The 25,376-nt window shown below is 33.9% G+C and overlaps 1 protein-coding gene across 5 annotated transcripts in view; it reads left to right on the top strand.

Annotated features, from left to right (window-relative positions):
- LOC144979686 (retrograde protein of 51 kDa-like) overlaps window positions 1-25,376 on the top strand; it is a 77,876-nt gene extending 52,500 nt beyond the window's left edge. For 4 of the 5 annotated variants that reach the window (XM_078926588.1, XM_078926590.1, XM_078926589.1 and 1 more), the window contains exons 4-12: window positions 1,180-1,275; window positions 2,142-2,300; window positions 3,466-3,591; window positions 4,253-4,473; window positions 7,665-7,759; window positions 19,670-19,797; window positions 20,842-20,946; window positions 21,385-21,498; window positions 22,378-24,822. In XM_078926588.1, coding sequence (XP_078782714.1) covers window positions 1,180-1,275; window positions 2,142-2,300; window positions 3,466-3,591; window positions 4,253-4,473; window positions 7,665-7,759; window positions 19,670-19,797; window positions 20,842-20,946; window positions 21,385-21,498; window positions 22,378-22,413 — 1,080 coding nt within the window. In that variant the 3' untranslated portion in view covers window positions 22,414-24,822. Of the gene's footprint in view, window positions 1-1,179; window positions 1,276-2,141; window positions 2,301-3,465; window positions 3,592-4,252; window positions 4,474-7,664; window positions 7,760-19,669; window positions 19,798-20,841; window positions 20,947-21,384; window positions 21,499-22,377 lie in introns of all 5 variants that reach the window. The other variant, XM_078926587.1, reaches the window with a different exon arrangement.

Raw genomic sequence — 25,376 nt, 5'->3', positions numbered from 1 at the left:
TACATACATGCAGGTCTGACATCCGAACTCACTAATAGGCCTAGTTTAACATTTTAATTGAGAATATTTTGCATCATTTTTTTGAGATTTCCATTACAACAATGAGCCCATAAGAAATCGGGTTATCAGACCTGCAATTAAATGCACGTCGGATTTAGCTCATTAAGATAGTCTAGGATTGGCATTATGCGTGCTAGACTGAAGATCATAAATTTCTTTTTTAAGTCAAGAGGGTAGTGGCTCAAAAGTTGTGACATTGTGACAAACTGCTTCTTTTCCTTCTTGTAATAGGCTTCAACAGACGTGACGTCACTTCCCCCGTAATGGCGCATAGTAACTTAGTAACTGGTTCTAAACTATCGAAACAATGGCGGACGCCCTTATGAAATATTTTTCCGATGAGCATAAAAGTGTATCCAGAGGAGAAAAACATTATAAATCTGATTATGTTGTGACTTTTATACATTCTGATCACTTCACATGTGAAAAAGTTATAGCCAGCATGAAGAATAAAAAGTACCAATTTTCTTTGTATAGAACCAAGCTGCTGGTTGCTGGGCGGACGTGACATCAGACTTGTTTTGTGCACGATGAATTATTACGCCAATAGGCAGCGTTCAATAGAGACAACAATACTAAGTGTGCATCTTTTATTTTATTTCTATCTATTGTTATTTCCGTTGTTGTGCGGGTCTTTTTGTGGTTATATTGCAGTATGACATTATTCAACTTCAGACCGACATATCCCTGTTTCGGTTCCCGCTTTGGGCGGCGCAAAATTTATTCCTTGGAAAAGGACAGCACTCAGGTGTAAAATAAGTACCTGGGCGGTATCAGCGTTGAATCTGTCGAAATAAATTGTGTCGTATCTCGTCCCACATGTGAAGTATTGCTCTTAGCGTTGGGACCATCACCACCACCATCACAACCACTTGTTTTCATCATCATCATCATCATCATCATCATCATCATCATCATCATCATCATCATCATCATCATCATCATCATCATCATCATCTTTATCATCATCATCATCATCATCATCATCATCATCATCATCATCATCATCATCACCATCATCTATAGCATCACCATCATTATCTTTATCATCATCATCATCATCATCATCATCATCATCATCACCATTATCTTCATCATCTCTTTGTCTCCATTATCCAGGATCTTGATGCTGAAACCGCTGCTCACATTGAGGCTGACTCCATTGCCCAGACCAAGGGAGAAGAGGCTGCCTTCTACAAGGATCTCTGTGACGAGGTGAGTTTATCAATACAATAATCATTTGGGGCTATGTGGTCTAGTGGTATAACAATCGCTTTCGGATCGGATCGGAAGGTCCTGGGTTCTAGCCTCGCTCGGCGCATAGTGAGTCCTTGGAAAAGGCTCTTTACTCACATTCTCCCAACGTACTCAGGTGTGAAATGAGTACCTGGCCGTTAACAGCGTTGTCTTTGTCCGAAAAATTGTAATATCGCCTAACAGGCGTTATGTCCCGTCCTACATGTTTAATGTTGCTGTTGACCAGAGACCCCTTGTAAAGCGCTTTGAGCACATTTAGTGGATATTGCACTATATAAAAGCTTACTTTAAAAAAAAAAAACATTTTTAAAACATTTATAATTCACAATTAATCCAGATAGACGGGAGAAAAGTTGTCGGCATGTCGAAAAGGAGAAAAAGAATTGCTCATGCTTTCATTGTTCTAACTCCTCAAATCAGAGATTAGGAGTCCTCCATTGTGACATAGCGCCTTGGATGTCGAGGTGACCCTGATCAATACCAATTTCAATTCCAAGTTTAATCTCGCACGATCTACTGGAATAGGATTTATATTATTTTTCACCTTCAAAGACACTAAATTACCATACTCTAGTCTTTAAATTCATTTTTTTTTTTACATTCAAAGACAGTAAACTTCCAAACTCTAGTCTTTAAGTTCATTTTTTTTACATTCCAAGACAGTAAACTTCCAAACTCTAGTCTTTAAATTCATTTTTTTTTACATTCCAAGACAGTAAACTTCCAAACTCTAGTCTTTAAATTCATTTTTTTTCATCTAGTTCCTAACAACAACACCAGTTTGATGTGGACAGTAACAATTTATATATTTTCTCGGATTCCAGTTTGAGCTCCTGAAACAAGAACCAGTGACCATCAAGGGCATGGACTACAATGAGTTCTGGAAGAGTGAGATGAAGAAGGCACTCCGTGACATCAACGCTGCCTATGACGATAAGCTGGAGGGTATGCAGATGGACATGGACGCCAAATACGCTACTCAGGTAGGCTGATGAACTTGTAAACTCTGTCCCTCTGTCCTCACCAACCTTGGGAAAATTGTCACATTCGTGACGACAAAACCAATATTTTTCTCATTCTGAATTCTTCTGTACATTATCAAATTTAAAGATAGTTGGGTGGGTGGGGGGGGGTCCATCATCATCTTGTGCCATGAGAGGGTATGCAGATGGACATGGATGCCAAATACCCTACTCAGGTAGGCTGATGAACTGGTAACTCTCTCCTTACCAACCGTGTTCCCAATCTTCATATTCGTTACGACACAACCAATATTGTTCTCATTCTGAATTCTTCTGTACATTATCAAGATATTTTGGGGGGTCCATCATTATCTTGTGACATGCTTTGGTCACGTCAGCGATCATTGCTCTCCACTCCTCTCTTTTTTCCATTACCCTGATGGTGTTTCTGTTTCTTTCAGTTCCCAGTCAGTCTGTCAGGGAATACAGCATTTTCGTTCTCTGGCTTCCCAAGGGCTCTCTTTCCTGTTAACTTTCCGGTCACACTTAATTTTTCCAGTCCCTCCCTACTCATCACATGACGTAGGAATTTTGCCTGCCGTTTAAATATTGTATCAACTGCTTTTCTTCTACACTTTTCGTTTCTGGGGGTTATAGTTATAAATATATTATACACTATGTTGTTGAGCTCATTTTTGCTGAAAAGAAACATGTATGGTAGGAACTTACTGCTTTTGTGTTGAGTGAAAAAGGCTTATTTTTGTGTTGGTTGGGTACAACTTTTGGGGAAAATCCTGAAAATGCTCGGTAAGGAGATAGTTAAAGTCAAAAAGCTGTATGGTGTTGATGCTATGCATATGAACAAATTGTGGAACCTCAAAAGTATAAAGTGTAATAAAATATAGTGAGAATTTATCACTCAAGTAACGACCTAAAAACAATGACAAAGAGTTGAATGACGTTATAATCATTCTTTCTTATAGACGTAATGGCGATGGTTGGTAAAGTTGGTAGTTGCCATGATGATGATGATGATGATGATGATGATGATGATGATGATGATGATGATGATGATGATGAATTCAACAAGTTAAAGACAAATATAGAAAAGAACTGAATGTGATTAACAATTAACGTGCAAAGCCATAATATGTTAAATAAAAATCCGATTAACTCTCGTCCCCAGATCAACGCCTTGAAGAACGGCAACGTGAAGGACAACATGACCTTGAACCGTGCCAAGGAAGATGTCACCAGGTTGAAGGGTCAACTTTCCGACAAGAACGCCGCCTATGCCGAGCTGGCCACCAAGGTAAGGATTGACAGAATTCGAAATTGTAATAATACGGAAGTCTTTGACTAGAGTTAATCCTGATTGTCATTAGTTGATTCTTAACAACTGTACGGAACACGCACAGAAAACAAATGTGTGCTGTCCTGGGAAAACATACCAAATGTCGCTGGACCTCGTTTTGAGCTAAAGGTCTATAAAGGTAAAAATGGCATTCTGTGGCAAAATAAGATTTCTTTAAAAGATGATATTTTAACCATCTATCTTTGATTTCCCAAAAGCATTCTTGTATGTTATGTCTTTATATTTTAAAAATGGGTAAGATAATCAAAAAAGACAAAATGTGATTTTGTTTTTTTTTGTAGCCTTATATTTTTGTGTCTTGTTGTTTGTCTCCTGACGAAGGCCAAGGTCCGAAACGTTGTTTGTTTTGTACTGTCCCCTTTTATATGAGTCACGTTTACTCACTTTATTTTTCTCTTTTGAGGGATGTTTTCTTTTTTCTTGTATTTTTCTTTTTGCTTTGTCTGGCACTGTTTCATACACAGCTTTTATTTCCAGATATTTATCTTATACCACTGTTTGCCCTCTAATATGTCATTGCACGGAAGTTTTGGTTCATGTTTGAAGTTACCTCATGCCTGTCTTCTAAAAAAACTGTGTTGTGTTCTTTCCTTTCCAGCTTGCTGCCCTCCAGGCCGAGAGAGACGATCTTGCTCGTCAACTGTCCGAATTGGAGAGAGAATTGGAACAACAGAAGCTGAAGTACAACACAGATGTTGGAGATCTCCAAGACGAACTCAGCTCTGTGCTTGCCCAACTCCAGACACTTATGGATGCCAAGATGTCCTTGGAATTGGAGATCGCTTGCTACAAGAAACTGCTGGAGGGTGAAGAAAACAGGTGAGATTGGATGATTTTAAAATATTTTTAAAATAGTAAAATATTATGTGCGCATTTCCACGTATTTTTATTTATTTCCCAAGTAGACCATATGAAAATACATTTCCGTTTCATACAGTATCAGTAGCTGCTAGACCCCCATTTTGTATAAACACTCTTACAATATCCGCCACTGCCTATAGCATCTGAATAAAATGAATTGACATGTGTAAAGTGCCTAACCCAAGGACACAACTTCGATACCAGAATTTTTCACCATTACTGACACTAGTGATCACACTTGACTTTTTCTCACAAGACGAGACACCGTATCACTAAGCCACTGGGTCACACAATAATTTTATCTTTTTAAAAAATACCGGGCAGGCTCGAATATGTCCCGTTTCCCAAACTGCAATGCATCAGAATTTGATGGCAGGCCTTTCCTGTACAGTTTCTCAAATATTGGACCTGATAAAAGGTTGGATTTACTTCGGGCAGACATTAATTTGAGATATACCCGTGTCATATCTGTCGAGCTAAAGTTACTTTTCGTTTATTGACGTCCTTGATATCGGAATAAATAATACCCAGCTCAACGAACAGCATTATTCTATGAAACAGCTGAGTTTCATGTAAATGAAAAGCAAACGAGACATTAACAGAATTTTTTTAAAAAGCAGGAGTATTTTCCAAGGGATGTAATTATGCCACTACTTTTGAGACGAGCCACTTATTATTGAGTTATTTCCCTTACCCACATTTTTGTGTGTGTTGGAAACTCCCCCTGTCTGTCTGTCTTGTCTGTGTTCTTCTTCTTCTTCTTCTTCTTCTTCTTCTTCTTCTTCTTCTTCTTCTTCTTCTTCTTCTTCTTCTTCTTCTTCTTCTTCTTCTTCTTCTTCTTCTTCTTCTTCTTCTTCTATTTCTTCTATTTCTTCTTCGCTTTTCTCTTCTGTCTTCATTTTCATTTCTCTCTCTCTCTCTCTCTCTCTCTCTCACTCTCTCTCTGTTTTATAACTGTGCTTTTCTTCATTTCTACGTCCTTCTCTTACTAATACCAACGCTGGAATCGGCCATTTTATTACAGCATCATTCGTCTGTTTATGGATTTGTACCATGATGATTTTTGTGAGGCACACAATGAATCCACTGAATCCCAACCAAACGGTGATTCGGGTGTGAATAGTCAAACTCGCGCGAACAGGGCCAGGTATATAATTTATCAGCGCGACAGTTTCCGACTTTATCAGCTTTTTTATATTTCAGCAAGCGCCAATCTTTAAAAAAAAAGAGAAACATCGAAGAAAAAAAAGTGTTCAATACACTCGCCTTTTTAATCTTAGTTTACTTTATTTTTATTTTGTTTTGTTTTTCTATTATTTCTATTTTCTTTTTTCCGTTTTTTTTCATTCCATTTGGTTTCGATGTATTTTTGCCACTTTTTAGAAAAAGATAATTATATGTCTATGATCCTCTGATGCGAAATAATTGTTCCGAAGGTAGTTTTTTAAATGATATTTATCTATGACATTTTCAAAATTCCAAATATTATTTTCTTTCCATTTCGCTCTTCCTCCTCCGCCTACTCTCTCTCACACACACTCTCTCTCTCTCTCTCTCTCTCTCTCTCTCTCTCTCTCTCTCTCTCTCTCTCTCTTCATTTTCACTGGTTTTCACTGGCTATATACTATATATTACCCATATTACACAGATCCAAACAACCCTTATTGACAATTTCCAATACCTGAAGATGTCTCTCCCCTAACATGCCACTTTAAGCATTATCAAATAACGACGCAACTATAAGTCCACCCCACCCCTCCGACACCCCAAAATCTATGCAATATCTGAAGGAAAGAAAAATAATAACTTTTTTAAGATTCAAGTTTCGATTTGTTTTTGCACTGCAATCATTTCAATTCAATTTATTTCTCTATTTTGTTTGTCTGTAGAACTTCTATATTTTATGTTGTTTTTTTTTTTTTTTGTTTGTTTAAACACAATGAGGTTTTTTAAAACTATTGTGCGACCAGTTTTAATGCCAGTTTTTGCACAATGCAGAAGACAAATATTTCGATGTAGTTGAGTCATTTGACATTTTCGGCTCTTCATTTTTATCAAAATATTTTTTATAATCTCTCAACCAATTATTTGTATTGAAATTTTCTAAATAATTTTATTTAAATATTCTGTTTTGTTTATTTTTATTTTTTCCTCTTTTTATCTCAAAAATTGATTTGTGCTTGTTTAAAATTCTGCTGCAATGCAATTTTGCGAAGTTTTAGTTTTTACAATTCTTTCATGATTTATTTCGTTTTTTTCTTCAGTTGATTAGTTGAATATATACATTAAATCTAAAAGTTATAAATTACAATACTTCAAAACTTCATAAGTATTTAATTTAATTCCTCAAATTCACTCATAAAAGACACTAGATATAACCAGGACAAGCACAACTAAGTTTCAAGTTAAAAAATTAAATTATGCCCGTTCGCCACGACATCATAAGATATCGTCGCCGAAGCATTCCACGAAGGAATATAGATAGTTCATCAAACAAGGTGTCTAATGTCAAGAGGAATCACCCATGTTGTCCAAGTGAGAAAATTGGGGGTTAATAATCTAAGTTAAGTTTCAAGTAGCAGGTATCATTCTTTTTTTAAATTTCAAACAAAGTATAATATTTTTAAGGACGTTCTTTGAAGTTAATAATCTAAAATTGGGAAAGAGAAAAGAAATCAAGATTCAATCCTATATTAAAAATTACTCGGTCAAGTATACATTTACAGTTATATTCGTAGTCTTAAATGTAAGCCTGTAACTACTTTTCAAACCCATCTTTGAATATTACTAAATAGATAGATTAATGACAAATAAGAAGAAAAAAATGAAATGAAAGATGTGATATAAAAAGCCGTAAAATACATGATTTTAATGAACATGCGCGGTATTGAGGTATGTGATGTGAAGGATTTTTTCAAATTGTTTTGAGTTCTAGGGTTCCATGTATGTTTACAGGCCCTTCTTGCAACTGAAATCATTCTATCACATGGTTATTATTGTTATCATCCTTATCAATCATCATCATCATCACCATCATCATCATCATCATCATCATCATCATCATCATCATCATCATCATCATTATCATTAGCATCATCATAGTTTTGAAACCATTTTGCTTTTCTCATCTTTTCCACACACAAAAATAGAGTTGGACTCCGATCCATGGTTGAGGATGCCCTTGGTGCCACCGACAAAGGAAACGTTCAGATGGCCCTGGAAGCCGCTCTTAAAGATCAGTCCAGTTAGTATGGCAAATAATCTGTTTGCTGTTTGAATTGGGGGCTCGTCCGGGCTCACCCATTTCCATTATAATCTTTATAGGATTTTTAATTATTGACCACAAGTGATCAACAATTTTATAATTTTTAAACAATTGTGTTTCTTCATGTTGTGTTGAAAAAAAAATAATTAAAGTTAGTTCCTATTAATAAATTAATCAATAACCAAGCTTTCTGTATTTTTAGTTTGATAATGCAATATGTTTTCCATAAAAAAGGCAAATTTTGTATGTATGTAACAAAAATTTTAGTGAAGGAGTCACTCTATCGGAATACATTTAACGTCATGGTCGGTGTCACTGCCATGCGCTTATCATCGTCCGCTGTGTTCTGTAAATATTTGATTATTGAAGAAGGAAACAGGGTAGGAGAAAACGAACAAAGCCTGGTGAGCCAACTTGATCCAAGATCTACAAAGTACAGTAGCAAGGAACTATGGTAGAGCTAAAGTTTCAAAATTATTTATAGAAGAAATCTTTACCAGTATTCAAGATCACTCCAAAAACTTTCTTGAAATTAACGACTTTTTTAATGGGTTAATATTTATACTTTCCAGAATTTCAGTTTCTGGTACATTTTAATATTCTCACTAACATTAACTAACTTCAACCTTGTTAGTTTAGATTCCAGTACAATAGTCAGAATTGAGTGAATCATGACCCAAGACATTCTAAGAAAACGACAGTTCATACTGTGAATAATACGAAAATCATTCAATGTGATCATCTTTACAAAAGAGAGAGATAAGACCATAAAGCTTTTGTATGTTTTGATAACTTGAAATTTCAAACTTTAAAAAAAAAAAGAAATCTGTTGATTGGATATCATGCGACTGTTAATCAATATACTAAACATCTAAGATAATTTAATAAATCAAGAACGAATCGCAAATTCATTCACAAATGTTATCTTAGGAAGCTCTTGGGCATGGCATTGAACACATACGTATTATTACTACTTTAACTACCTACAATTGTAAATTTACCGATGATTTTACAACAATTTGAATTTATCATCATCCATCTTATCATTACAATTGAACACAATATTATATTATTATATCTACCATGCACTCACACACACACCACCTCTGGCGCTGGAGTGGTTGGCTCTTGGTCTGTTTTTGGTCATCGTGTGATATTTTCTTCTCAATTATCCTGTCTTTTTGTACTTTATACACTTGTTATAGTTTAACGGGAATAGTCAACAGAGTTTGTTGAATAGTGGAAACTGCAGTTTTTTATACACTTGTAAAAGTGTAGAACAAGGCTGGATAAAAAATCTTAACTTGACACCTTTGTGACTATTCCCTGTATTGGTAAAGTGTCAATTTTATACAACGCTGTACCCTTTTGTTGCTAGTATTTTTTTATTATGATAATATATTCAAATTGCTAAGTGTATGATTGAGCGATTGAGTTTAAATTTTTTTTCCAAAACTAGTTATATGACGGTGAATATTTTATAGATATTTTAAATTTGGTGGTGACTTACTTTCAACTAAAAATTAACAACTTATTCAAGTCTCAATGATTGAAAATTCATTGTGAATAGTTGTGGCTCTTAAAAGACAAGGGAAAAGATGTTATTTGTACAGAAAATGTTTCCAAACGGTATGAAATATCAAAAATCAAACGATAGAAAGTACACTGGGTAAAAGCATATCTTGTATTTCGCCCATGTAGATGGCCTTGTATAGTGATCGTTTATATCAACAATAGATATGTCTCATTATACAACAAATGTGTTTGCGTTTTGTTTTCGTAACTTTTTATGTCTCATAAGTTAGATCTCAAAAATTACAAAAACAAATCAAACAAAATATTTCGACTTGCTTTAAGCCTGTAGAATATGAAGCCAATTTTCACCTTTATTTTTTTTAAGTTGTTGATTATATTTTGAATAAGCAGTAAAATATAATAAGTTATTTTCTGTAACAAGCAGCTGATTGACAAAAATTGAATCATTAGACAACAAGATATGTTTCAATATTTCTATACCATTATTTAAAAACTGTTTTGAGTAATATTGTCTTAGTAATGTTATAATTCTACAGGCTTACGGTAAGCATAAAAACATAGCTTAGAAGTAACAGGATTGGATTGATATGCCAGGAAGAAATGAGAGAAAGGCGGAGAGATTGAGTAATCGAGAGTGTTCGAGAGTGATTATCCCCGTGTACATCTGTAGTTAGGAATATACTCAATTTTGCATTGAGCTGGAAGGCCAGATCTGAGAATGTTGTTATGGTGAGTTTATTGTTTTCAGTTCTGGTTTCATCATCTGGCTTACTTATCTTTCATTTCTCTGACCTTGGTGCTGTTACTTACTTCATTTTGAAGCCAAATCTCTTTTTAAAAATCAATTCTTACATTGTCTTAAGTTGGATTCCCACTTTTCAGGAGTTTTCTTAAACGCGTTGGACCTATTTGACTGTTTTACATTTCTTCAAGATTTGTTTAAATTCTTCATGAGTCACAAAAGTTTGTATTGTAGTACTTTTTCTATCACTTGAGAGGACACAAATTCTTGTTGCAAACACAATGTGCCATTTTCAAAAATGTTATGTGTAAATCTTTACAATTTACAATTAGATTTTGAACTCACAACTTCAGAACTGATCTTTTAAATGAATTGTGTTGTCACCCAAATAACGTTATTACAGCTGGGAACATTTTCTGTTAAAATAATAATGAAAAAGACCGCATAGGTTGTTGAATGATTGTAACTGATTGAAAGGACGCTAATGCTTTCGTTGTTATTGTGTGTAGCTATTCATACATTTTCTAACATCGCTAGGCACTGCAAGTAACAGGTCTTCACAATGCGAAAAAAATCAAGGGAGTTTGACTTTAGTTGAAATTTGAATTTTAAAATGATTGATGTTTTAAAAACAAAAAACAATGTCTGGCATCTTGTGATGTTTACCAGTGAAATACCACTGAATTATTTTCTTGCTATTTCCATTCCTGCTGAAAAAATAAAAGTTTTGCCCTTGTACAACCGAATCAAAGTTTATTTGTCTCGTCTATCAACCTTATCTCTGTATACGACATAATCCACCCCAAATCACGTGACTTATCATCTCACCCACCTATCTTGAAGTGATTTTAGAAGATCTGTTGTGACCACCACAGATGGCACTTTCAAACACTATAATTTACAACGAATAAAGTGAATATAATCACGAAGATTCAGAATCGACTCAGCTGTTCAAAATGCATCCATTATATGGCTGTAATATTGTTTTTTTTTTGTTTAAAATCTAAATTCTTTATGAGAGATTATTTTTCACAAGTAGTTCTGAGAAACGCAGATAAAATCACTTGGTTTTCTAGCTTGCTTCCTTAATAGACATCGGCAAATTCGGCGGGAATTTTAAGTCTTTTGCAATTTTCACAAGATATCGTATCTGCGGCAAATGTATATTTTCAAATTGCTCTTTCATCACTCTCTGCACATTATAATATCTATAAAGCAATAAAATTCTTTGACCAAAGCGATCCCCTTTTAAGACGGGGAAGAACTGCTTAGTTGGTTCATGAAGTTAGAAGTCTTGGGTGATCAAGGGAAAAAAGATAATGTATGTCCGAAAACATTAAGTAAGAGTTTAAACTTTGAATGTTTGAAGCCAAAAGTTTCAAATATTACTACTCCTTACATTATTTTCAAATCATGTAAAGTTTTTGGACATTCAGAGATTTCGTGAGATTTAATCGTGAATTAAATAGTGTGGCCGTCTGATGGGAATGACTATCTACAATAATGCACTCCAAAATAATTGGCAACATTCCCCATGTCAAATTTCACAATATAAATGTATACAATGTATTTTCTATTATCAATAACAAATACCGACCAAAAAAGTATTGAATCTTAGTGAAGATAAAAAATACATACATGCTTGTCTCTGTAAATTAATAAAACAATCTCTGGATTTTTTTTGGACAACTGGAATACAAAATAGCAGACACATGTCACAATATGCTAAATGCTTTATCAACTGTGGATAATGTTTCATATTTCCATAACACGTTAGCTGTTTCGGATTTTTGTAAGGTTTTTTGTTTGTATGATTAATAGTGGAAAAAATGATGATTCATCAAATCACCCAAGAGCACCATGCCACCATAAATAATGTTTATATTTATCGATTACCTGCTGCAGACGTGTAATCGCTATATCGTCTGGAGCAGGTATCGATACAATATAATTTCTTATGAAATGACACGCTTGGTATAGCTCGATTAGTCATCGAAAATAATCCCCTTGGTTACAAAAAAACAAGTAATTGAATAGATTTATATTGTGTGTTCTGATTCGACATGTCTGTCTAATATCAAATGATCATCATTATCTACATAATCTTCACGTCACTTCGGCATATTATATAAATTCTTATTCAATTGCAATTGACGAGCATAATATAATACTCGGGTCTTACATTAATCAAAATGTATATCATGTTTTCTTAAAAGGATAATAATATAAGAATAAGAATAAGAATAAGAATAATAACACGGTTGACTGCAGATTCTCTAAAGAATACTTTTGGAAACCCCCCAAAAATGAATACTATTTTTTTTCTTTTCTCTTTCGCGAACTCTCAACTGATAGCGTATTGATAAAAATGAAAAATAAAGACCCTACGGTGAATAGCAAGTTTTGCTTATATCATGGGGAATTCGTCGTTGAATACAAAGCTGAGCGAAGCAGAAAAATTAATGAAAAAAATTTATGGAAAAGAAAAGACGAGTCAACACGACACATCATATTTATTGACAATCTGCATTGTGTTCAAATGAATCCATTGAGATCACGTTTTGTATTTAGGAGATGATAATGAATGGAATAAAGATACAACTGGATTGAAAGAAGCAAGTTGATGCCTGATGCAAATAAGTTAGCATTATATCCAGATCTTTGACCTCGACATTGAATAACAGAGGAGGGAGGGGGAGGAGATTGATTCAGAATTGAATGGGGCGGAAAACATACAAAAGATTGAAAAAAGTTAAATGAGAAAGAATTGGTATCTGATACCAGTCTGTCTCGTGTGGAAATAAAATTAAAAAGGGCTGATAATGAATAATAAATGAAGTCTGACGAATTCGAAACCAACTTGGGGGGAGGGGTGGAAAATTCGTTCGAAACTAAACCACTGAACGTACAACTAGCTTGCTTTCATGAACTTGAAAAGGCGGTGGGGGCATCGTGGATGGGAGGAGGAGGGTTGGGGGTAATAATGCAATCTACACCGAGCACCATTAAATGCAGGTAAAGAGTCTTGAGTCTTACACAGCCTTACATAAAAGGATAATCTTTGTCGTTTCATATCGTATCTCAATCACAAATATAGGCGCACACCAACTGTATTTATTTTCTCTCTATTGTTAGGGAGGTGGTGAAATAATAACATAATATAGCATGTCAGGCCATACTTAACGTATGGAGGGGGTAGGACCCAAAATGAAAGAAAATCATTGAAGTGTGAACATAATAATGAAAGAAAAGTTGTACTAACACGAAAACAATGGAAAAGAAAATATTGAAAATAGCCTCGCCAACTTTCCAAACTAGGCCCCAACACAACACCAAATTGAGAAAAAAACAACACTAAGGACTGAGATATCTAAAAATATATATATATAACATCAGACTTCAACAAAACGGAAAGAAAACGAAAAATTTGATTCAGTATGCGTAACAAATATATTCATGTATATCAAAAGAACCTGACTTGTCAGTTACAGTTATAGGGATGAAAAATCTTTGCCGGATTGATGTTGTAAAAACTGCAAAGTCAGTCATAAAAAAAAGCCAAATAGTATTTCTAAAATGCTAAATTCTTGTAACTGTGATTAAAAAAAAAGAGAAGACACATTCATTGTCTTACATTGTGCATTGAGAGTGTATCTCGAATTTATAAAAGTATCAAGTTTTACCTGTTATGCAGGTTTTTAAAACTAGGAAAATACATGTAATCAACTTGAAGTGATCAAATGCTTGTATATTAACAAAAGAATTCAGATTAATACAAAAATTGCAAAGCTCAAAGTAAATTTTCCACTGTTTTTCTTTCTGTTTTTATTACATTTTTTCAGGATTGTGAATTTGGCATTAAAACTGCCAAACTGGCAATATTCGTTAAGGGGAGAGGGTGGGTGGATGAATGGGGAGGGGTCTTGTAATTTCATTGTTATAATGTTATCTCGTGCGACGTTTGGTATTTTGTTCTCCAAATGGCTATGTGGTAATAAAAAATTGGGATACGGGCATGGCATTGAAAGAGTGAGGATGGGGAAGGGAGGGAGGGAGGGCTTGTCACTCTGATGAATTGACTGGTAAACTCCACTGACCCTCTCGGACTCAGATCCTAGATAAAAACATGAATGACTTGTACGGACATTCCGTGAAGAAATAACGTCAGGTGTTGGCTCGCCTTGTTATTTTTCGTCCCATCCTTGGCTCTTTCCTTTGTTGTTTTCCTGTTTGTATTTTTTTATCATGGCCGGTTGAGGAGGGACAATTTCTCACGGATAAAATACAAATTATAGTAATATTGATATTGATATTGATAATAATAATAATAACAATAATAATAATAATAATAATAATAATAATAATAATAATAATAATAATAATAATAATAATAATAATAATAATAATAATAATAACTTGTACGTTTATAACTGGCAACATACTCCCTTCTGTGGAGGGGCCGCTAGAATTATAGTTGCTTGCATAGTCGAAAATGAGTGGTGTGTATTGACACAAGTTTGGGTTTTATATCTATTTGTTTATGTGGTGACTCAACGATTGTCAAGGTCTATCTGGGGCAAAGTATATTGAACGGTACGAATTGTATAGGTTGAACGGAAGTTAATGATTAAGAACTAAGTGTGAAATATTACTTCCGTAGTGTGTTATAATACTTAGGTATACCATATATTACACCTGCGATCGTTTACATATCTACAGTACTTCTATATCGAAGATGTTTAAAAATAGAATTGATATCAGGAAACATGGACAGACAACCTAATGACCGCAAAATAACACGAACCATATAAAATCAATACCAGTCAAGGAGAAGAAAAAGCTGATGATGAGGAGGCCCTTCTTTAAAAAATATTGCATTTAGATTTAGATGCATGATTAAATTGTCTCCTCTTTGAACACTCCACCGGATATTCTAGTGTGACGTCAACCAATTTCGTTCAACAACTTCATGTCACGTGGCTCATACGTCATCGTCTCCTTGTGGGTGTGTGACAATTCAGACAACCAGTGAAATTGAAAAATCAGATGAGTTCATATTTTGCACATATTTTTCTTAGTTCATGAATATTTATGTGCTTGTTATGATATTGTCTTAACATCCTGATCAAAAAAAAAAAAGAAAAAAAAATGAATTGGTTGCTTTGATTTCGTTTCTTAAAAAAGATGGCCGTCTTTTTGTTTCCCTGCTTTCTCATGCTTCTGCTTTGTTTTCAATTTTTTGAATTAGCTTTGAAAGAGCCACACCCCAGTAGCCTCGGTTAGTTTTATAAACAGAAAATATCAAAATTAGGGAGGGATTTGTTCTGGATATCGCGATTGTATCGTGACGGTTGCAGGGCTTTTTTGTGATGCTTGTATTAAATATTATTGTTGTGAATGAATGAATGCGTGTATATTAATATGTATTTACTTTATCATGGTTTCGCTCTTTGGTCTTATTCTGCTTTCATATCGTCAAATACTATGCTTGATCCAATTGTTTATTGGCATCAGGAATATCTTATCTTATCTGCTTTTGAACCTTTATCATTTTCAATTTATTTTATTTATTTTTTGGGGGGGGGGGGATTTACTCGTATATTATAGTATTTTATTGAAGAACTGTTCCTTTCTTGACCCTTTTATTTATTTATTTATTCATTTATTTATTTACTTATTTATTTATTTATTTATTTATTTATTTATGTGCTTATTCATTAATTAATTAATTTATTTAACTGGACTTCTGAAGTATTTTTTCTCTGAAAATTACCCTACCTATGATAATTTCCACATAAACATATGTTTTTGATGTTTCCTGATCATTAATCACACATTTCTTGTAGAACATACTATCTATAAATATCGATATCCCGACTCTAGTTTCAAATTTATTTTGAATCATTATTTTTGGTCATCTCAATATCATGTGAAATAACCTTATCAACTACGTATAATTGTGCCCTGTAATTTAACACTATATCAAACGATTCATATTTTTCTTGCAATGTTCCGAACCATGCTTGCGTGGCGTTGTTATTATGATGAATGTTTTGTTTTTTTACTGATATGATATCCCAATATGTTATGCTTCGGTATGATAAGTGCTTCATGTTGGCCTATACATAAGTCAAAACAAAATTTTAATCCCCGAAGGCTAAAAGATAACAATTGCATAAATCTGCATGCCATTCAATCGTGAATGAATAGACCCAATTTTAGAGCGCTTTATCAATTGGGTTGAATGTTTAATCTTTAAAGATGATATTCTAGAGTTTTATTAAGGGTTGTAAACAATGCTTTCATGTTTTATTAAAATGGTTCTATAAAAACAATTACAATATTCATACATGGAATTCCTTATCGATAGCATGCGGCTCAGTCAAATTATCACAAGCCTTAGCTGGTAAAATAGTGACATTTAGTTGCTTTTTTTTCTATTAACAAATCCTGCACATAAGGCATTTAAAGGGAATTATAAAAAGCAATAAATCATTTATTGTTCCAACCTTAGCGGAAAATATATGATAAACGATTCATCAACTTTAAATGCTCACGTTACTCACACAAAAATTCGTGCACTGAACATTTCTTTGTAATATAAAAGTATTTTATTAGAAATCCCTACCCTGCTTATATTATGCGATTAAGTAAAATCCTCACTTGTTCTGCTCGCCAAAATAATCGTAACCAACACACACACGATCACAAATATATGTGACCTTTTAGGTTTCTTGACTTGTATAGAAAATCTAGTGAGAACGCATTGCCCCTTTGGCAATATTTAAAAAACAAGAGCTGAGTGACGTCAACTTAATTTTTTCTAAGTGTTTGATAGAGATGCTACACATATAGGCAAAACATAGGTTTCCGTCGCGAACGCTTCACGTTACTTTCGTGTCTGTAAACCAATTAAATTTCCAAAAAAAAGTTATTTAAATATCAACATTTGGATGGCATGGTAGAAGTTAAAAGTATGAAAGCGACGCCGCGGTCAACCACTTCCGCTTCCGCTTGAGGCGTCCCCTAACAGTTAGCTGTTTGCGTATTCGGAGAAAATTTAACACAGTGCCAAGTGATCAACTCTCAGCTTGGCTTGAAACATCAACTCTCCGACTGGCTTATAACAACAACAATGAAGTCAACTGCATTCCTTTGTATTTTGATGCAATCACCTTTTGTAAATTAGTTATGCATAATGACCCCGCCAACGTATATCGCACACACCAAGACAGTCGGATATCAGTATGCATATCAAAACAGCACGTTTATTATATAAATCTTTATTTATTTTCATAATATGTAAGGGCATGCATGCGGTTGCAAAATTTCATATCACACTAATTTGCTTGTGTAATAAGCCTCGCGTTAGAATGTTATGGAACATTTTTGACTTTTAAAGATCCAAGTGTTTGAATTGACCAAAATCTCTCTCACAAAAAGCTGGGACATTTTTTAGAAGAATACGCAAAAACAATCAATCCCCTGAAGAAACATTTGAAACTTATCAGTTTGGTGCAAAATTGTGATCCTTGAGTTCCAATTAAAGCGATTTTCTCAGATACAAGGCCTTGCAATCTTAAAACAACACACCCTCAAAACAATTAGTTTTTTTACTAACATTTTTTTTCAAAAAGGAAATAATTTTGTAAACTATTGTCTTTTAAGTATAACTGTTGTGATAGTTTTTGTATTTTATTTATCTGAACCAGTTCTGGATTTATTCATTTGAAAGAACCGATTCATAACGATTTAAAAAGTATTCAACAAAAATGTAATAGTAGAGATTTGTAACCACTTGGTGATAAAATTATCATGTGAAAAATTGCATATCAATTATTATCTTGCTATCATATCCTACTTTTAAAATATTGAAATACATGCATGATGAAATTACCATATGTAATTTGCTTGTCAAATGTAAATCTTGTTTTTTCTTCGTTCAATTTGAACCATTTATATAAATATGACTTTTTAAAAAGAACTTTTTAGAAGGAAATTCAGCACTGGTTCCATCCATCCATCTTGCCTTTTTTTTAGAAATGCACTGTCATGTTTGTCCCTGTTTTTGTTTATGGCTGATAAGTCAATGATAAGATTCCACAAATTATGAAAGAAATCTACAACCACTTTTTACATTTTAGGGATACTGGGGTGTCGCTCTCTATCTTTGTCTATCTCTTCCTGGAAGTGCCCTATTTTATGTCATCAATTGCTACTGTATTATCTTTGTTAATGGGAATTTGTAAAAAAAAACAACTTGTGTAAGAATTTTTAAAGAAGGGTCATACGTAGGAGTTTTCGTGTACGAAACTGAAATCCTAACAATAATACTGGGCTTGTCTCCTTTGTTTTAATTGGAGACATTTTTCTGTTAAACATTGGGAGTTTTTGGCTGACAATACTTCTATTCTGAAAAAGAAAAGACTTGATCACACATATATATATAGAGCAATATCCACTAAAAGTACTCAAGTCGTTTATAAATTTGTTTGCTTTTTTCCTCCAAAAATTATACTTCATGAGAACTCTGAAATCAACTAAAGGCACTTCCGGGAATAAATTTTAAATTATTAATTTATATATTCGTTCAATTTTTTCTGGTTCTGGGATTTTTTATTCAGTCACCCTGCTTGTCATACGTCAAAACTTGTAATTGTCTGTTATTAATTTTTGTTCTCTTATTTTGTTGGTCTAATCTCTGTGTTTTACATTTATTTTGCAAATTTTACGGCGGTCTCTTTGTGTTACAACCTTGTCTTGGTAGCAGATTGTGAAACATGTAATTTACAATTTAAAAATACCAACGTGTATTTAGACTTATTTTCAAACATGTGCACGTCGTTTTAAATGAATTTGATGGAAATAAAAATGGAAATAAAGTCACTGGCACATACTAGATATGCCACAAAAATAACGCAACTACGTAACTATTTTTGTAAAATTTTGAATCAAATGAACCAACTTTTATTTTCTTCATTAGCTAGCAAACAATCAATCTACTATTTGGTTACATCAGACATATGTAAATGGATATACCTACAGCCATTGTGATGTACACTAACATGTAACATAATATCAACCTCTAACTTTTAAAATCAGAACAGAAAAACCAAAAGAAAATAATCAGAAAACCAAGAAAATAAATCGGAAGAAGGGATTGGAAAAGAAAAAGATGTGTCACATAAATGTGTCAAACCACTACAAAACAGTGTTATGTCGTCATGAATTAGATGAAGAAAACTGGATTAAAAGACCTTTTTTTAAAACATGAAATTTAAGCTTTTTGAAGATTAACAAACAACACGCATAGCTACTCCTAAATACAGAATTTAATTTGACACACATTATTTTTAAGAACCTGCAGAATGAAACTCAATTTTAATATCCGGATATCTAATACCGTTTTGAAGCGATAAGTCACAGTTCAGAAAAAGAAAAAGAATTCTCGGAAAAAGGAATTTTCACGATCTGTTATCAAGTCAAATGTCTCCTTTAAATTTGCCTTTTCGTATTGCTCTAGAATTTAAAATTATCAAATAGTTGATGACTTTTTAAGATTATATCAACAAAAATAAAAGTATCATTAACTTTTTGTTCCTTTTTTCCAGCTTTGAAAGAATCCACCGGAAGCCTGACAGTTCAGAGGTCATCCAAGGGACCAATCGCCTTCAAGAGCATGGACCATTCTGGAGGCAACATCATCATTGAGAACACATCTAGCGGTTCCCGTGCTAAGGTTGGTATACATGGATTATAATATCAACATAACCATCATAATCATCATCACCATATCATAATCATCAGTGTAATCTTCATCATTATCATCATCATCATCATGATCATCATCATCATCATCATCATGATCATCATCATCATCATCATCATCATCATCATCATCATCATCATCATCATCATCATCATCATCATCACCACCACCACCACCACCACTATTGTCATTTTCAAAACCATCGTTTTATGTATATGTATCAGTTCTTAGAAAAAAAGTTATATTATATTATATAAGGATTGGCGGTTAACATTGCCCCGTACAGCCCATGTAATTTTTTTGTCAATGAGCACAGAATTACTGGCAAATCTAAAATTATAAAACTATTTTATTACAGATTGATGTACGAGTTGTTTTTTTTTTTTTAAATTATAGGTAATTCCTGTTAACTCTAATGGTTAATTATAATGTCTGTAAGGGCATAGCAATTGGTCCTTGATTTGACCTTGGCCTTGGAAATCGTTATCTGGCCTCCCTATTGCTAGGTTCATTTGCGCAAACTTACAGGCTTTATTTACGGATCGAGTTTATCGTTAGTTGATGGCTCAAAAAACGTTGTCTCCATCTACATTTATTTGTCACAATGCAGGATAATGATTAAATTAGATGAGTATCCGTTCATAAGACCTTTATTTATCCACAAGTGTACAAAAAAAAAAAAAATAAAGCAGTCAAGCTGCCGGTGTGTATAAATAACAACAATGGAATACTCAATCCAATGTCCCCAAATACCGATGTGTAACTTACAACCATGTAATATTTCAAACATTGTCCCCAAATATCAATGTATAACTTACAACCATGAAATATTTCATTCAATGCAACCCAAATACCGATGTATAACTTACAACAATGTAATATTTCAAACATTGTCCCCAAATATCAATGTATAACTTACAACCATGAAATATTTCATTCAATGCAACCCAAATACCGATGTATAACTAACAACAATGTAATATTTCATACATTGTCCCCAATTGATATCAACAGACCCAGAACCTGAAGGGATGGAAAATGGTGAAGACCGCTGGTGGACGTAACACATGTGACATTGTCCTCAAAGAATTTGAATTGTCTCCTTCAAAGACCTTCACCGTGAGTACTTTTCATCGATTCCATTAGTGACATATCGATTAACTGTTGAATTGTTGTTCACCGTGGGCATTTGGTTTTGGTTTGCTTGTTTTGGGGTCTTTAGGGGGGGGGGTTGTTTTGTTTGGTTGGTTTTGTTTGTTTTCTTTTTTTTATATATTTTTGGAGGGGGGAGGGGGGTTCTGGAGGAGTTGGGATTTTTTCGAGGGGAGGATTTTTTTCTTTTTCTTTTTCTTCTCTTTTCTATTTTTTTTTACTTGTTTATTTATTTGTCTGCTTATTTTTTGTTTGTTTGCGATTTTGTTTTCTTCTTTAAAAAAAAAAATAAGACCACGATACTTGTGGATATCAGATTCGTAGATATTTTTAACTTAATATAATATAATATAGTCCACGTATTCTTTTCTAGCACATTAAAAATTGTCGTGTTATTTTCTCCAGCTCTGGGCCCGTGGTGCCAAGGAAAAGACATCCGAAGACAATGAACAGATCGCTGATAACTTCTCTTTCGGAGTTGGAAGCTGTACCTGGAAGCTCCTGGACGATTCTGGTGCCGTAAGTATTTTTTGCACAACCACACCCACCCACACCCACCCACACACACACACACACACGCGCGCGCGCGCGCGCACACCGCTCTCTCTCTCTCTCTCTCTCTCTCTCTCTCAAACACACACACACCGCTCTTTCTCTATATCAAACATACTATCTCCCTCCATCTCCCTCACACACACACACAGTCACACTCATACCCACCTCTCTCTCTCTCTCTCTCCCTCTCTCTCTCTCTCTCTCTCTCTCTCTCTCTCTCTCTCTCCCTCTTTCAAACATACACACACGCACATACACACGCACACACCACATCACACATAAACATTCTCACCCACTCTGCCTTACACACACACATACACACATATACACACACACACACAACACTCTCTCTTATCTTCTCTCTCTCTCTCTCTCTTCTCTTCTCTTCTCTCTCTCTCTCTCTCTTCTCTTCTCTTCTCTCTCTCTCTCTCTCTCTCTCTCTTCTCTCTCTCTCTCTCTCTCTCTCTCTCTCTCCTTCTCTCTCTTCTCTTCTCTTCTCTCTCTCTCTCTCTCTTCTCTCTCTCTCTCTCTCTCTGTCTCTCTCTCTCTTTCTCATCACCATCACCATCACCATCATCATCATCATCATCATCATCATTATCACCCTCATCATCACCAGCATAATCAATTTACTCCTCAATCGTCTCCACTAGTTCCCTATTTATCTTATCTTATCTTATCGTATCCTATCTTATCTTATCTTATCATCATCATCATCATCATCATCATCATCATCATCATCATCATCATCATCATCATCATCATTAGCATCATCATCACCATCACCATCACCATCTTAATAACCTCTATATCGTAACAATCTCTTCTCCTATTCTCCAACAGGAAAAGGCCACCCTAAATGCCAGATTCACAGGGTAGACACTCTACCACCACCACCACCACCACCACCTCCTCCACATACCAACAGCCACTTAGAGAGTGTCAAGGTTCCATTACCATTAATGTCATTATCATTAACTTCATCCACGTTCTCTCATTACCATTATTATCGTTACCAAAACCGTTGAATACAATCTTATAATAAATCTTCATCTCACCGTGGGCCAAATCATTGGAACAACAAACCATTTCCACTGCCACATCAACATCATCATCATCTTCAGCACCACAGCCACTTCAACAACAACAGGTACCACAACAACGAGTTTGCATTTGCCGCATTTGCCGCCCTTTGAAGACTATGTGCGTGTTGACAATGAAGACAAACATTGTTCGGAGTTTTCTTTTGCCAGATCTGAGCGCTTTAGGCCAACCACTCTGGTGGGAAAAAAGACAGAAAAAATAACTATTTGTAAATATCAGTGGGCATGTCTTCTCATGAATATGTAGAAAGTGAACATACGACAGGCCCCTGCACTTTAATAAGATAATATTCGGAACATGAAGATACGTACCGTGTTTAGATGAGAAAATCATGGGGGATGGGGGGGGGGGGGGGGTGACTAAAGAAATTATCTATATCCTTTGGTACTCATGTTGTTACTGGACAAGAGAAAACACCCACAGAATTTACTGAAGAGGCATGAAGAGTTCGTATTCACTATAGGCGCCATCTTTAAAAGGGAAGTACAACATTCTTGACTGCTCCCCTCAATGGAGAACCAACCAACCACCATCATCATGGCAGACGAGAGGAGAGGCGGGGCAGGAGGGGAGACGACTCATCCTCCTTCCTGTTTCGTTTTCCATCTCATTTCCTCAATGAAATCATACTGAACGATAAAAAAAGGTTATGTAAAAACTAAAACTATAAGATCATTTGTTTTTGTTTCTTCTGTTTTTTTTTTTTTTTTTTTTAACTTTCAAGACCGAAATGTTGTAAATATTATACCAACTCATATTGAGGTACGAGAATTTTCTTTTTCGTATACAGAGGGAGGATAGTGCGTCTCACTTTCTGGACCAATTTGTTACTTTGAAACAATACAACTGTTAAGCTTGACAATATTAATATTGATATTTAATCGTCTCTAACCGAAACAATTTCTAAACTAAATACTCAAAATTGCATTGTGATGTTTTTTTTTAAATATTCATAACTTGCCATTTTGAAATTATTTGCTATTAATTCTTTTACAAATATGTTGAAGATTTTTCCACCTGTTTTATTTGAATACGAAAGAAGTAAAGAATCTCAGTTGGATTTGTATAGCGGTTTGGTTTGCTTCATTTTGTTTCATGATTATGGTCCGCGATATGTTAGTAGCATAATATCAATCTGTTTTATTAAATGATAAAACTATTTTTAATCTTTTCTTATTTTTCTTCATTTTGTCAATCGCCATTTTATGTGGTTGATAAAAATAAAGATTCTGGTAATGGTGGCAATAATAAAATGTTAATATTTATAAACTTTTTTTTTCAGGGAAAAGTATGTATCGGTTTCAGTTTATCCCCGTCAAATGTTAAGAAAATTAAAATGGGTCGTGCTTTAGTTAAATATTCCATTCTTTGTTTAGTCAACGATTTAAATAAATAATGACACGATTTATTTTTGTTGAATGTGTTGAATTTTAAGCTAAACTCAGGAGTGAATTTGATACGACAATGAATTAAATCGGAGGTTGTGAACTATAAAACCATTGATTAAAGCTTCCATGTGATTTTCAAAATTAAATTTCGTAACATTCCTTCTATGCAAAAAGCCATAATTCAATCTTAGAGCCGTGACGTAATGCGCATGATGCGATGACGTAATGCTCGATAGATCTCTCTTTTTGTTATCTTTATTTCTTCGTGAAAACTCTAATAAATCTTTATAAAAACACTCATTCATGTAGAGTACCGGTTTTCCATGATTAACATTTATAACATTCATAGTTATAAAACTATACTGAAGTTTCATGACAAACCATTCCTTATTGATTTTTTTTGAAATATTTGTTGGGTTTGTTTGTTTGTTTTTTCTTCTTTTTTTTTTTACAATATCTTTATGTAAATCCAAGCAAACTGTGAATTAGATTTTTTATTAAACAAAATTTTCTTCGTTTCTTGTGCGGTTTTTTCCCCTTATCTTTCGAGATATTGATGGGTAGATAAATGTCTGTCTCAATCTTTAGCATTGAATTCCTTTTTTTCATCCAAAATCATTTGACCAAGAAGGGTTATGATGAAATGAAGAGAGATGAATAGGGAAAAAATCAATGATTTTGTGAAAGATAAATATAAAAAATTAATGAAAGATAAATATAATTATTTTATAAAAGATAGAGAAAAGATATACTTTACAAGATTTATCCTGTTATCTCCGCAGCGTTACAATCACAATCATTTAAAATAAGAAGAAAAAACATGTTTTTCACCAATAATTTTTGGTTAGTGCAATGTTAGAAAAAAAAGCCAGATTTTTCATCCATGACCATCACTGCAATTTCTGTAATATAAATCGATACTAGCAATATTTAACCAATAAAAGAAAAGATTCTTAGATGTAGTTTAAATATCGATATGTCTGGAATCGGTATTTTTTCTCCATCTTTTAATTCTATTATTATTATTATTATTATTATTATTATTATTATTATTCTCTCAATCTCATCGATATAACATTATCACTATTGCAATAATTACATAATATAATCAAACATCAAAAGATTTATGAATAAATAATAGTGGTTTGGTTTGAGGGTTATTGAGATTAATGAGTGAGCGAAAGGGTGTGTTTTAAATAATAAAACAAAGGTTATGAAAATCGTAGACATTTATTGCTTGGTGCTTCTGTAATAATCGTAATTATGACAATTAATTATTGAAGATATCCGACTTTTCTATCTTATCGTATTGCATCCTTTTTTTCTCAATAAAGAACTTTATCTTTTTAA

Source organism: Berghia stephanieae, chromosome 9 (assembly GCF_034508935.2).
Source record: "Berghia stephanieae isolate SIO BIC M18660-M18661 chromosome 9, UCSD_Bste_1.3, whole genome shotgun sequence".
NCBI classification, from domain to species: Eukaryota; Metazoa; Mollusca; class Gastropoda; order Nudibranchia; family Aeolidiidae; genus Berghia; species Berghia stephanieae.
This window is presented reverse-complemented; position numbering and strand designations above follow the sequence as displayed.